Below are 14,849 nucleotides of genomic sequence, written 5' to 3'. Positions count from 1 at the left end.
TGAACCTGTGATCCTCCTGTCTCGGGCTCCCAAGTACTGGGATTACAGATGTGCACCACCATGCCTGGCTAATACATCCTAGTTTTAAAAATGTTTTTCAGCCAGGTATGGTGGTGCAGAAGGATTGCAGATTCATGTCCACCCTCAGCTACTTAGTGAGATTCTTAGCAACTTAGTGAGACCCTGTTTCAAAATAAAAAACAGGGCTGGGGGTGTAGCTCAGAGGTAGAATGCCCCTGAGTTCAATCCCCAGTTCCAGAAAAAAAAAAAAAAAAAGTTTTTCAATGGAAAGAACAGACATCAGTACATTCAATCTAAACATTTCAACAAACATATCATTAACTGGAGCCTAAGGTTTTAGATTTTCTTTTTACTTTTAGGTTAAATTTACAAACAATAATACACACAAATTTCACAAATAATTGTGATAGTTTTGGCCGGGCGTGGTGGCGCACGCTTGTAATCCCCGCGCTTGGGAGGCTGAGACAAGAGGATCGCGCAGGCTCGAAGCCAGCCTCAGCTACTTAGTGAGGCTCTCAGCAACTTAGCGAGACCCTGTTTCCAAATAAAATATAAAATAGGTCTGGGAGTATAGCCTGGAGGTAGAAAGCCTCTGGGTTCTACCCCCAGGACCACCAAAAAAAAAAAAAAAAAAGCGATAGTTTTGATAAATGCATATACTCATTTGATATCAGCTCCAGCTAATACTTAGGTTCCCTGTAAATATACAGATTACTCCCCTATTCTAGAAAGTTCCCTCATCAGCCTTACATTTTAGTCAAGCATGTTGTGATGTAGGAGAAAACACATGTGGCTCAAGAATCAAATTTCTCTTTATATATTTTCTATGTTACTCATTAGCAACCCACAAGTACACACAGGCACACACTGCATATGTAAGTGTGCGTGTGCACCTATACCTCTCCTTTTTTCCCTCTATTTTTATATATATCCTGTTTTCTCAACCATTAAAGAAAAAATAATGCCCATCTCACAAAGTGTTTTGTAAAGGTTAAATACAAAATACTTAGAATACAGTCAGTTTTTAGTAGGATGTAATCAAACAGGAATCATTACCTTATTACTTTTTTTCTACCACCTGTCCTCCCCTCAATCTGAGCAAGTTTCTTCCAAAAAGAAAATGGTAAAGACAGAAAACAAAAACAAAAACTCCCGCCCCACACACAGTTAAATGAGAGATGAGGGAAAAACATCTCTCTGCATAGGCAGTCCTCTCCCAATTTATCCACTTTGACTTCAGCTAATTAAACATCTGTCTCAATGGTGTCCTCAGCAAATTAGTCATCCCCACTTTGTGACACTGATTGTTGGTTGCAGCCTTTCCCCAATTGCTACCATTCCGAGAAACTTCTAGGAGTGTGTGCACCAGGCACATGGCAAGGGATGATGCAGGGTCTCCATTAACCCCCCGCGGCTGCCCTTGGTGCTGGAGCTGTTCATAATGCTGCCAGACGTGTCCTCAGATAGGCCTCTCCCTGTAAACCTCCTCAGGTGACAACTTTTTGTCCACACTTTTGATTTCCAGATTCTGATGCATTTTCTAAGCGCTATACACATGTTTCAGACTAAAAGTATTTAATAAAAAGGTTCTAGAAACCTTTTTTTAAAAACTAGCTTTGATGACAAAGCAAACAAGGAATGTAAGATCTCAAATTGGAATCTAGTGAATTATCAGATGACCTTTGTGAACACATTAGAAAAGCTTTACTGGCAGTGAGCAAATGGCCAAAAGTGTTGTTGGGACCGGAAAAGCACGCGTGCGTGTGAGAGGGAGGGGCAGAGGAGAGAGAACACACTCACACTCGAGTGTGAAGAAACTCATGTACGCACCTGTTTGGCCAGGAAGAGGAGGTATGGGGTAGGGTAAAACTGTATTGTAAGCTTTTCCTATTAAAAGCACTGACTGACAAGATGGATCTTTTAAGCCAGGCGTGACAACCTCAGCAAGTAGTGAGACTCTCATCAACCTAGTGAGACCCTGTTTTGAAATAAAAATAAAATAGGCCTGGGGTGTAGCTTGGAGGTAGAATGCCCCTGGGTTCCATCCCCAGTAACTAACACACACACACAAATAAAAGGCTAATAAACACATTAAAATACTTAACTACAATAAAGACACAGATATGCAAATTAAAACAAGATACTAATTGCTGATCATCAATTTGGTAAAAATTAAAGATCAACAACATCCAGTGTTGGTAAGGGGCGGGAAAAAGGTATTCTCATTTACTCTGGGAGTGACGAAGAAGGAACTTGAAGGACAATTTGTTTTTGTCAATATTTTAAATAAACCAACTCTGACAAGCAGTCCCATATTTAAAATCTAGCACAAATGTGCAATGAATATTCATACATGATTGCTCACGGAATGCTTTTTGTAAACTCAAAACTTGCAAATAATCTAAACATCTTTCAATAAAGAATTCAGTTAAGCCAGGTGTGGTGACACATGCCTGCAACCTCTACTTGGGAGGTTGAGACAGGAGGAAAGCAGGTTGGAGACCAGCCTCAGCAACTTAGTGGGACTCTTAGCAACTTAAAAATGCCCTGTTTCAAAGTTACATACATAAATAAAATAGGGCTGGGTTTGTGGCTCAGAGGCAGAATGGCCCTGGGTTCAATCCCTAGTACCTGGGAGGCTGAGAAAGGAGAATCACAGGTTCACATTCAGTCTCAGCTACTTAGAAGGTAGAGGCCCTCTGCAAGTTTGACTCTGTTAAAAAAAAAAAAAAGACTAAAAAATAGGACTGGGGGTATAGGTCGGAGGTATAATGCCCCTGGGTTCAACACCCAATACGAAAAGACAAAACAAAACAAAAGAGAGATTAAGTTAAAATTAACTAGAAAGATAAAAATGCAGGTCATCCTCATATAGAATGCTTATGACATGTTTTTGACATGTTATTGAATGGAAAAAGAAAATGTAAAATCATATACATTGTGTGGTATCACTACCCGAAACCAACCCCTTTATTCTTACACATTTTTCATGAGTTCACTTAACAAACACCTATTGAGTATCCCCTAATACTTGACAGGAGCCTTGGCATACGTTGTAAATATAAGCAATTACATGCAATAAAACCCAAAACAAAAAACAGAGACCTCACCCACATGAAATGTATAGCCCATATGAATATCTGTATTTAAACTGAATAAATACACCAAAAGATTTACACCAAAGAATGTTAGAGGAAACATCACACTTTTTACTGCACACATCTCCAATTTTTTTTTCATAAAGCATTTAATTCTATTACAAATTTTTCAAACCTATCCCTTCTACCACCTTCTTTTGAGATTAACTGATGAACTGGCTATAGCTCCAAGTTATTCTAATTCTTCCAACTGAGTATTTAGCTCCCGAAAGAGAAACCAATTTTCACCATGGTGTCTACCCATCAGTTCCTAAACAGAGCAGGCACCTCTGCTCTTCTCCACACGTGCATCCAGGGCACTATCATCTATGGGACAGCTTCCTCAGGTGCCACCGCCCTGGTGTCTCTGCTCATGTTTTGGGGCCTCTAATCCATTGTACCATGCAGGCCATGTGTTTGAAAAGAAACTCTATATATGGCTCTCCTTTCAATGACTCCCCTCTGCCATCAAAATGAAGTTCAAATTTAACACACTTTAAAAACCTGATCTAGCCCCAAATGACCACGTACGCCTCACCATGTCTCACCCTCCCCACTCCAACTCCTCATTAAACTGAGCCATGTGTGGTGTCCTTCCTTCAGCCCGAACGTTATTTCTTAGCCCTCTTCATCTGGTTCATTTCTAATTTTTTCCCAGCCTTGGCTAGATAATATGCTCAGGATAATCTTCCCTGACTCCCCAAGATTGGGCCAGATCTACCTTCCCTCTGCACACGCAGGCCCTGTACTTTACTTCCAGTTATCTCATGCAAAGTATTATTATTATGATTATTATTACTATTATTATTATGATGCAGTACTGGGGATGGAACCCAGAGGCATTCGACCTCCAAGCTACACCCCAACCCTATTTTTTATTCTTTATTTTGAAACAGGGTCTCACTAAGTTGTGGAGGGCCTCATTAAGTAGCTGAGGCTGGCTGTGAACCGCGATCCTCCTGTCTGAGTCTCCAAGTACTGGCATTACAAGTGTGTGCCACCATGCCCAGCATATGCATGGTATTATAACTCTCTGTTTATTTGCCTGTCTCCCCAAACGGCGAGTTCCTTGAGGATCAGGACCATTTCTTGGCCTTGGCCTCTACAAAATCCCTAGTGTCTACACAGTGCATACCACACAGTAGGCCCAATAAATGAAGATACCTCTTGCGGTTTTGAGCACACTGTCAGGCCCAGACCGGTGGACTCTGGCTCCCACCTAGCTTACCCTCTGCTCCCTGCCTGCACAGGACGTTTTTGTTCTGTGACTACACCTCAACCCACACTGTCTCCTCTGCCCAGAGTGCTCTTCTCATCTAGCCATTTATCAAACTCCCACTTAATCTTCAAAAAGCCATCAAGAAAATCACTCCAGAGTATCTTTCTCAGCCCCCTGCCCCACCTAGTAGTTTTAAGTACTGTACTCTCCTATCTGCGTGCTTTAGCAGCTGGTACGCTCCTGCTCACCTGCCATTTTTAGTGCCTCTTTTTCTGTGTTCTCTTTGGGGTTTCCACCTGATTTCTAGAACAGCCCTGGCACAGACCAGGCAGCATTCGATGACGACGCCTCAGAGCCATGCGGCACACCTGGGAGCACTCGGCCCATGCACATGGTGCCTTTGCAAATCCTCTCACTCCCCCACCTGAGAACTGGGGAGAGTGAGCCTGGAGAGGTTAAGTAAGTGATTACACACAGAGTCACCAGAGTTCTTTAATTCTAAGATAGATGGTTTTTTTCCCAAGCATTTCTAAAATCAGGATGCAGCTTATAATCGATACGTACATTTAATGCAGCATTATTTCCCAAGGGGCTGCTGTTAAATTCGTGGTGCTCTAGAATTAAAACCCCAGTGGGCCAGGAAAGCCCTCTGCCGCAGCTGCGAGCCACCATTCCGCTGCACAGCCTCTCCCAGGGTCTAGGTCTTTTCTCTTCCTCTCACTCTGCTCTTTCATTAATCTAATTCATGCTTCTGACTGCCCTGGATGAAGTGAATGAATAGATTTTGTAATGGAAAGGGAACTTCTGAAAGATTAGCGACTAGCAGGAAGAGTAAATGCCGGTCAAATGTAGTTTTGGCGAATGATATATTTCAAGTTTTTCTGATGTGGCAGTTGCGAGAGCTCATAACACCCTTCTAAAATAATTGGGTCTCTAAAGTGGTTCCAAAAGATTTTTGCTTGACATAAATTCTCTAAATTTCCAGGCTTTCTGGATAAAATAGTTGACTGCAATGCCATCTTTAACGTGCTTTGCTCTATACTAGAGAAGATCCATCAGGAGCTCCGAGCACTCCAGACAGAGGGAGGCTCAGGTGAGATGAAACGGCAAGATGAAGAGGTGGAGCGGAGGCGAGGAAGAGCCTGTAACTTGGAGCTTCTTGCCTGGGGCACTTCTGAGTTATACATTTAAACACCTCGGCTGCCCTAATTTACTATATCATTTTCCCACTGGGTCATTGGATACTGAATATCAGGTCTTTATTTCTTACTCAGCTCCCACTCCTGAGTGGCATCAGCATGATCATCTATTCTTTCAGAAGGAAGAACAGCTATCTGCAGAAATTACTGCCTTAAGAAATCTCAAGCCGGGCGTGGTGGCGCACGCTTGTAATCCCAGCATTTGGGAGGCTGAGACCTAGAGGATCGCGGTTCGCGGACAGCCTCAGCTACTTAGTGAGGCCCTCTGCAACTCAGTGAGACCCTGTTTCAAAATAAAGAAAAAATGGGCAGGGGGTGTAGCTCAGAGGTCAAATGCCTCTGGGTTCCACCCCCAGACCCGCAAAAAAAAAAAAAAAAAAAAAACCACACACACACACAAAAAAACCAACCAACCGAACAAACAAACAAACAAAACTCACATTTAAACAGTCCTTTTTACCTTTTCTTTCTTTCTTTCTTTCTTTCTTTCTTTCTTTCTTTCTTTCTTTCTTTCTTTCTTTCTTTCGATCATCTGCTACAGCATAAGGAAAGCATGCCTCTGTGTCCCTGGCTTACAAACTATTTCCACAGAGCAAAGTGTACTGGGTTTTCTGTCTTTACAATTACTCATGAAGCAGGACGCATTCAACAGCAGATTCTTTAGCTTATGTGAGCCTATGGACAGTGTTTCAGGCTCAAACAGTGTTAAAATCCTGACTCTGTCTACAACATATATGGGTTTCCCTTTTTAACAGGGCAGCTCAGGCCAGGTGTATGTTGCTTTAAGAAAGCTAGACATAAAACATTAAAACTGACACCAATACAGACAAACTGTGCAATTACAAAAAGAATTCCTGGCTTTATATCCAGACTCACCACAGGGTTCCTCTAAATGCTGCTCTTCCCTAGTGCATTTAGATCTCACAATCAATGAACATTTCTGTTTACAGAATTTTAAATTTGTTCTCCCATTAGGGTTCTAATAAGCAACATGGTACAAATAAAAAGACTATGGGCTTTGAGGTCAAAAAAGCCTGGGCTTCAATTTAAAGTCTCCATTTATTTGCTATGAAAATTTGGGTAACTAACTTGTCTCAGAGCTGGGGAAAGGAAGGCTCAGAGAAGTGCCTAATTACACTTATAGTATCCATAATTCCTCAATTATAAAATGCACCCTTTTTTTGGTACTGGGGATGGAACCCAGGGGCAGTCTACCTCCAAGCTCCACCCCCAGCCCTATTTTTATTTTTTATTTTGAAACGGGGTCTCGCTGAGTCGCAGAGGGCCTCACTAAGTAGCTGAGGTTGTCTGCAAATTGCGATCCTCCTGTGTCAGCCTCCCAAATAAAAACGCACCATTTTTTTCTATTCATTTCTTAATGATTCTAAAGTCTTATCTATAAAATAAGCATAATAATTACTTTGTAGGTGTGTTCGACATATTGAGGTAATACCTCTTACCCAAAGGCAGTCAATACATCAGCCCTTTTTCCCTTGAAACAGGTCTTACTTTTGGCAAGCCCATCTTTAAAGCATTCTTGCTAAACAATAAATTAATTTGTATACAATTTTCTAGGTCTATCTGGCATGAAAGTAAGGACAACTGTGTATTGCACTGCAAAATGATCCTGTAAGCAAGTCCCTAAGTTCCTCCCTCCCTCCCACCCAGTGTCTGCCTGGTGTACCATCATACTCCAACCACCACCTCTGCACTTCCGTCCTTGTTTCTTTCCAGTTATTTTCTTTCTTCGGGTTCATAGGTCCGGTACATCCCTTTTTCTCTTTGTGCCTCAGTGTATTTCATAGTGGTCAGAAGTCTGGATTTTATTTGGAATGCAACTAGAAAAGTCACTAAAGGGTTTGGAGCAGACATGATTTAATTCATACTTTGATTGCTGTGTAGACAATGGACTGGAGGGAGCTAAGAGCAGAAGCAGGAGAACCAGCCAGGGCTCCACTTCAACAATCCAGATGAAAGTTACTGTGATTTGGGTCATCCATTGGAGATGGGAAAGGATATATTCTAGAATATATGGATTTAGGATATATTCTAGAGATAAAACTGATGTGTCTTGCTAAAGGTTAAGACTAAGACATGGGGAGATGGTGCAGGGAAATTTAAGACTAACAACAGGGTATGTAGCTCAGTGATTGAGTGGACAACTGGACCCTTTACTGTGCTGGACAACGATTATGTGTCTCCTACAGGTTGGATTCACTACTATCTTGGGGTGGAGGAGTTAAGTAAATTTAACTGCAAAGTAATCTAAAATGTTCTGTTTATATTTAGGTATGGTAAGCCATGGCTTTGAATGGCACTGTCCCTCCCTACCCCTCAACCTCTCACAGCCTAAATGCTCAAGTACTGGTTCCTTGGGGGGAGTTCTTTGGACACACTGCACAATGGCGGAGCTCTTCCTGATTGCTGCTTTCCTCTCTATGCCCCTTAGTGTATAAGGTCCTCTTCAGCAAGGGCCTTGTTGATCTTCACTACTGTCTACCTGGACCTAGCACAGGTCTAATAAATGGGGCATATGTTGAGTGAATGTACAACACGGCTACAAATGCATTATACACCGATATGTAAATTTTATGAGATTTTTTTCAAGATACAACCTGAGGATCCAAAGATGCCACCATTAGTTGCTCCTCAGACCAGAATGGTGGCTGTACACTCCCTCTCTCTGCTTCTAGTAGGAGTACTGTTTGATTTGCCCTTTGGTGACCACCTAGGGGTCTTAGGAAAACAGGCAATTTGCCATCGGTAGATGCTCTATGACTCTACACAGCTATAGATGGTAAGAGAGAGTTCATCTGTTGAAGCTAACACTTTTCTTTCAAGTTCTAGGGAAAACTTTGTAAGAGAAAAGTAGGAATGAATGATATCAGGCTTATTAACAATATTTTAAGAACTTTTAAAAAGGATTGTCAAACTAATAAAAATTGGTTTCACATCAAAAGGCAGTAGATAGGATAAGAAAAAGTTAATACAGCTCTGTTCAATATTTCATCAGAGAAAACACCACAATTTGAAAATGAGAATGAATATTGAATCAGAGCTCTGCAGAAATCTATTCTGCTTGGCAAATCTCACTTGGCAGCCTTCTCTCTTTTATAGACCAAGAGGTACCTGCTATCTGTGTCCATTTTAAGACTAAAACTGATCTACCTCTGTTTCCCAACACTATCTCTGTCATACCCAATATAGAACATTAAGAGATTGGTCGAGACTGGTAGTTAACAGTATTTTTAAACAACAACAGCAATAAACAAAATACTAAGAAGTTCAGATGATCATGAAAGTGACCTTAACAGATGGAGAAACTGATGAGCTAAGGTGTTTATTCACTAAATAACAGAATAGTGGATTTTTACTGGCTAAATTGAGGGACCTGATAGGCTGTTTTAACTATGTCAAAACACACTCACCTAACTAATAAAATTAGTAAAAGGAAACCTAATTCTCCATTTGTTATTTCTTCAATAATGGGGACTTTCTGCTAATGTAGTAGATTCCAAATGTCAAGGTACAGACAAACTCTTAAAAACTCTTAAACTAAATGGTTATGTCTTGATGAAATTACAAATAATGCAAGCCAAAATTTTAGATTAGTTACAAGTGGGTTTTTTTTTGTTTTTTGGTTTTTTTTTTTGTGGCGTAATGGGGGTAGATCCTAGGGGCATTCTACCTCTGAGCTACATCCCCAGCCCTAATTTTTATTCTTTATTTTGAAACAGGGTCTCATAGAGTTGCAAAGGGCCTAAGTACCTGAGGCTGTCTGTGAACTTGGATCCACCTGTCTCAGCCTCCCAAATGCTGGGATTGTAAGTGTGCACCACCACACCCGGCCTACAAATGGTTTTAATGATATTCTATCCTAAACAGCAAAAATGTTTTAAAACTCTGAAGGTTTCTATTGACACAGCTATTTACCTAAATGAAAAAGACTTCCTGTTCAAACACCTACTAGTTTCTAATTTTTTACAAATAAAAACTGGGAAGCATGTTCCAGAAGAAAGGACAATAAACAGAGTAAGCCATACCTTAATTAATAATGAGACAATTCAAATTCTAAATGTACTGTTATATTAAATGAAGAGCTGTATGGTCAAGTCTGGAATACGGAGGAGAGAAGATCAAAGTCTGCAGGTAAGAACAGAATCCCACTTCAGCCCATTAAGGGATTCTGAACCGGGAGTGGTGGCACACATATCTCTCAGTTCTTAGGATGCTGAGACAGGAGGATCACAGGTTCAAGAAAAGTCTCATGATTGTAGTGAGACTCTCAGAAACCTAGAAAGACTCTGTTTAAAAAAAAAAAAAAAAAAAAAAAAAAAAAAAACCCAAAAAACCGTAAAAAGGTCTGGGGGCAAAGCTTGGAAGTAAAATGCCCCCGAGTTCAATCCCAAGTTAAAACACACACATACATTCTCTCCCCCCCCCCACTGTTGCTCTCTCTCTCAATCCTCTTTCTTGAGCAACTTAGTGAGATCTTATTTCACAATAAAACATTAAGCCAGGCATGGTGGTCCATGCTTATAATCCAGTATTTGGGAGGCTGAGACAGGAGGATCACAGGTTCACAGCCAGCCTCAACTACTTAGTAAGGCCCTCCACAATTTAGTAAGACCCTATTTCAAAATAAAAAAATGAAAAATAGGTCTGTGGGTATAGCTCCTCTGAGAATGCCCTTGGGTTTAACCCCCAGTACTATAAGTTAGTTAATTAAATAAATAAAAAATAAAAAGGACTGGGGATGTAGCTTGGAGGTACAATGCCCTGGGTTTAATACCCAGTCCTATAACAAAACAAACAAGCAAACAAACAAACAAAAAAGATTTCTGAAATCTTTTCCTGGTAGAACTAACATCTAATGAATAAGCAGTGTAAGAACCACTGACCCCACCTGGCACACATGTGTTGCTTAATTTTAAGTGGTACCCCCCTTACTGAGGGCTGAGTACCCTGATCCTGTGCTGGTCGTGGGGTGTACACACACCTTCTTCCACAGACCAAGTGGATCATATGGCAAAGCTTAGGAGCACAGGATGAGTGCCTCTAACTTGTCATCTCTTCCCACCAAGTTCATGACTGAGATCATGTGTCAAAATGGGCCAAGTGACAAGTATTTCATAGCCAACTGTGAGCACCAACAGCACTTGTGTTTCCCTCTATGACAAAAGGGGTTTTCTCTTTTCATTAATCACCCCCCAAAAGAAGTCCACTCCACAATACCAAGTTCAAAAACACAAGATATAACCTGATTTTACCATGCTATCTTTCAAAAACTGTAGATCTTTCTGCTTCATGAGACCAGAATTAATAAAGCAATTGAAAGAGTTTCTTATTTTTAATAGCTTTTTGGATTAATAAAATGAAGTAACTTATGTAAATGTATCAATCTCAATTTGCATCTCTAGTGTGAAAAGAATAAATAATGCAGACCACTGTTTTCTGGATAAGGAGTCTATATCCTTGGCAAAGACTCTGATGGGAATGGGAGGAACGCTTACACAAAGGTGAGCATAAATAAATGTGTGTATGACAAATGTGGATGCTGGGGACGGACACAGATAAGCAGTATAAGATTGGACAGAGATGGCTGGAGCCAAAGAGACACTGTCTCAGTAGTATCCCAGTAAGCTCAGAGGGGTTTCATGGTCTAAGACATCAATAACAGCAGAATTTCTATTAAGGTTTAAAAGTTCTACCTTTCCTGGACAATTTAAAATAATGCATTCTTCAATTATAAAGAATTATAAAATACACTATTACATAAAAAATCTAGAGAAAAAATAAGAGAAAAACCCTACATTCTAAAGGAGGATGGATGCTTATTAAACATCTTTGAGTATCTGAAGCTATTTAAAAGCTATTAAATTGGCACCTGGAACCCCAAAACATCTACTTTCCCCTGGGAAGGAGAGGCTATGCCTCTTTAATCAGCCCCTAAATGCAAAGAGGTTTGACCCCCATGCAATAGATAAAAGTCACCCAAAAACTGAACAAAAGAGGTGTTTGGAAAAACCAGAACACCATTCATCCCAGCTAACGACTTGTTCATTATGAGTGATGATGGATAAAGACTTCTCATGCTGAGATGAAATCAAGATTTATATGCATTGTTTCCTCTCCCAACTTGTGGGAAGATCATCATCATTTAATTCTATCTCTGCGGCCAGTGATGGGCATCCAGAGAGCTGGTTATCAAACGGCGCAGTCAGCTGGCAAAAGCCGAAACGTGCAGTTGGCACATCTGGACGGAGCCGCCACAGCCGAGGGTGAACAATGACTCCTGGCAAGCATCCAAATTGCTTGCAGACGCTAGCAGGTCTCATCTACAACCGCCCCTACCAGCATCTCTCTCTCTCTCTCTTTTTTATGAGAATCAGATTTTCATTGCTCCATTCAATTGCTCTCCTCTGCCATTTTTTACAGCTCTTATCGTTCCCCTGGAATATGGCCTTGAGACAGCTCATCCGTGTCCTTCACTGTGTTATCTCTTCTAACTTTTATTAAAACTTCAGCTTTCATCTGAAGATAGCTAATTAAATCTGGAACAGATTATATGCCTCCCCTTAAAAAGAGCACAAAACTATTTTCTTCAACCTGAGCAATGCTATTTTTCCTTTCCAAAAGGCGAAATCAAAGGTGTTTAAGAAGCCTCTTTATTTACAAAGCTGAGATATTTGAAATGTCATGTGTAGGTTGATTTATATTAAAGTTGTTTGTAGTATGACAAATCTTGAACTACTTCTCAAAATAATTATTTCTTAATACCAGTAATATTGTTTTTCTATATCCTTTAAATATCATAGCTAGGACCATATGCCTATTTTCTATATAAAGTTAGATAATGAGGATTTAAAGATAAATGGGTTATTTGTGCATATTAAGTGATTTAATCATTTTTAAAATCTTTTGTTGTTGTTGCCCTTATTTAGTAAAAATGAAGAGAACCCCCCCATATCTTAAACACTAGTGACCAAAAGTTCTCCTGTGCAAAACTATGTAAAAATATGAAATTAAAGGCAGTGACTCAAGTTCAAGAATGGTTCAGTTTTTGAGACAGCTTTTGAGATATCAAACTAAGGGTTAATGCAAGTAGCTTTGTCTTAATCTGCACATTATTAGCGATGGAATGTCCATTACTGATATGACCACATTCTCCTCACATATGCCACCTACTCCGTTTCTACGGCCCAGCCAAGGGAAGCATAAAATCATTCTTATTTATTTTTGCCAGAGACCTGCTGATCAAACCTTCTAGTAACGATATCTGAAACAATCTAGCCATCCCTCAATCTCTTACACACACACACACACACACACACACACACACACACCCCCCCCTTAAGCCCTTTTAACTAAGGGTTAAGCCCCACCTGAAATTTTCTGGGATCCTTTTCTTCGCTTCACTGCCTTGAGCAAGATTTCCTTCATGGTGACTTTTGTGTTGTCCACCTGAATAAGGGAGAATCCATGAGCAGCATTTCTGTAAGAAAAGACAAATATTAAATCTTTACCAACATTCAACCAGAGAGATATTACTGCAATCATCATTGTGTTTCAGAATATTTTAAAGTAAGCAAGCTGGGCGTGGTGATGCAAGCTTGTAATCTCAGTACTTGAGAGGCTGAGACAGGAGGATGGCACGTTTGAGGAAAGCCTTAGCAAGTAATGAGACTCTCATTAATCTAGTGAGACCCTATTTCAAAATTAAAAAATAAACACTGGGCTGGAGGTGTAGCTCAGAGATAGAATGTCCCTGGGTTCCACCCCCAGTACTTCACCAAAAAAGAGCATACATCAATTATTATTGTTCACTGCCAACTATTTATTTATTTATTTATTTATTTATTTATTTATTTATTTATTTATTGGTGGTACTGGGGTTCCTAGAAACCCTTCTACCTCCAGGCTACACTCCCAGACTTATTTTTATATTTTTATTTAGAAACAGAGTCTCTTAAGTCAGCGTGGCTGGCTTCGAACCTGCGCGATCCTCCTGTCTCCACCTCCCAAGGGCGGGGATTACAAGTGTATGCTACCATGCTCGGCTACTGCCAACTATTTAAAAACAGGTTGAATAAATCTATTTTTAATGTGGGGGTGGGAGACATTCTACTGCAAGCAGTTCTAAGTGAAAGCAAGGCTAGGTTAGGGAAGGTTTTCTAATTAAAATCAAGTTGGGTCTAACTGGCCAGGCCATTAGGTAGGCCTAGTGGCATGCTGGGTTCCTAGTGCTGGCTCCCAAGCCAAACCCAGCGGCAAAGATTGACAACTGAGGAACTTGGCCTGTGTTAGTAGATGTCACAGCAAGCAGATCCTACCACTTTAAAAATAAAGCCTAAGCCGGGCGTGGTGGCGCACGCTTGTAATCCCCGCGCTTGGGAGGCTGAGGCAGGAGGATTGTATAGGTTTGAAGCCAGCCTCAGCTACTGAGTGAGGCTCTCAGCAACTTGGTGAGACCCTGTTTCCAAATACAGTATAAAATAGGTCTGGGAATATAGCCCAGAGGTAGAAAAACCCCTGGTTTCCACCCCAGCACCACAAAAATGAATAAAAATAAATAAATAAATAAATAAATAAATAAATAAAGCCTAGAGAAAGAAACAAGGCGTGTATGCTGGGGGTTGGGGATATATACCCCAAAGCAATTTCTATGGAAGAAAAGAAAAGGTTCTTCCTAACTGGCTCGTAAGACACTTATTTATTTATTTATTTAGTTAGTTAGTTGTTTTTTATTTTTTGTGGTACTTGGGATTGAATTCAGGTGTTTTCTGCCTCTGAGCTATACCCCCAGCTCTAATTCATTCACTTATTCATTCATTTTCGTGGTACTGGGGATGGGACCTAGGGGTTTTACCTCTGAGCTATATCCCCAGCCCTATTTTATTCTTTTATTTTGAAACAGGATCTCAATAAGTTATGAAGGCCCTAAGCTGCTGAGGCCGGCCACGAGTGTGCAGTCATCCTGTCTCAGCCACGTAGATAACGGCATGAGAAGCAGCACTGCCATGCCTGGCTCTATAGAGTTTCACTAAGTGGTGAGGATCTCGCCAGGCTGCTGAGGCTGGCCTCAGACTTAAGGTTCTCCTGTTTCAGCCTCTGAAGTACTAGGAAGCGCCAACATGCCCAACTTACAGGTCTTTTTAAATATACAGTCTGTATGCACTTTAGTGGGAATGTTTTCATCTACTTACTTCTAGAAAATAAAAAAATTAACGAAGGCACAAATAAATGTAAGACAAAACACTAGCACTACTTGTA

General features: G+C 40.6%; 1 protein-coding gene across 4 annotated transcripts in view; it reads right to left on the bottom strand.

Moving 5' to 3' along the window:
- MAPKAP1 (MAPK associated protein 1) overlaps positions 1-14,849 on the bottom strand; it is a gene marked incomplete at both ends in the record, with an annotated part of 219,768 nt that overhangs the window by 88,747 nt on the left and 116,172 nt on the right. For all 4 annotated transcript variants that reach the window (XM_080708642.1, XM_080708643.1, XM_080708645.1 and 1 more), the window contains one exon: positions 12,962-13,071. In XM_080708642.1, the coding sequence (XP_080564768.1) occupies positions 12,962-13,071 (110 nt within the window). The remainder of the gene's footprint in view (positions 1-12,961; positions 13,072-14,849) is intronic.

The sequence above is a fragment of the Muscardinus avellanarius genome, assembly GCF_963383645.1.
Source record: "Muscardinus avellanarius genome assembly, chromosome: 13".
In the NCBI taxonomy this organism is placed as follows: Eukaryota; Metazoa; Chordata; class Mammalia; order Rodentia; family Gliridae; genus Muscardinus; species Muscardinus avellanarius.
The sequence above is the reverse complement of the archived record's forward strand: the minus strand, read 5'-3'. Positions and strand labels throughout refer to the sequence as shown.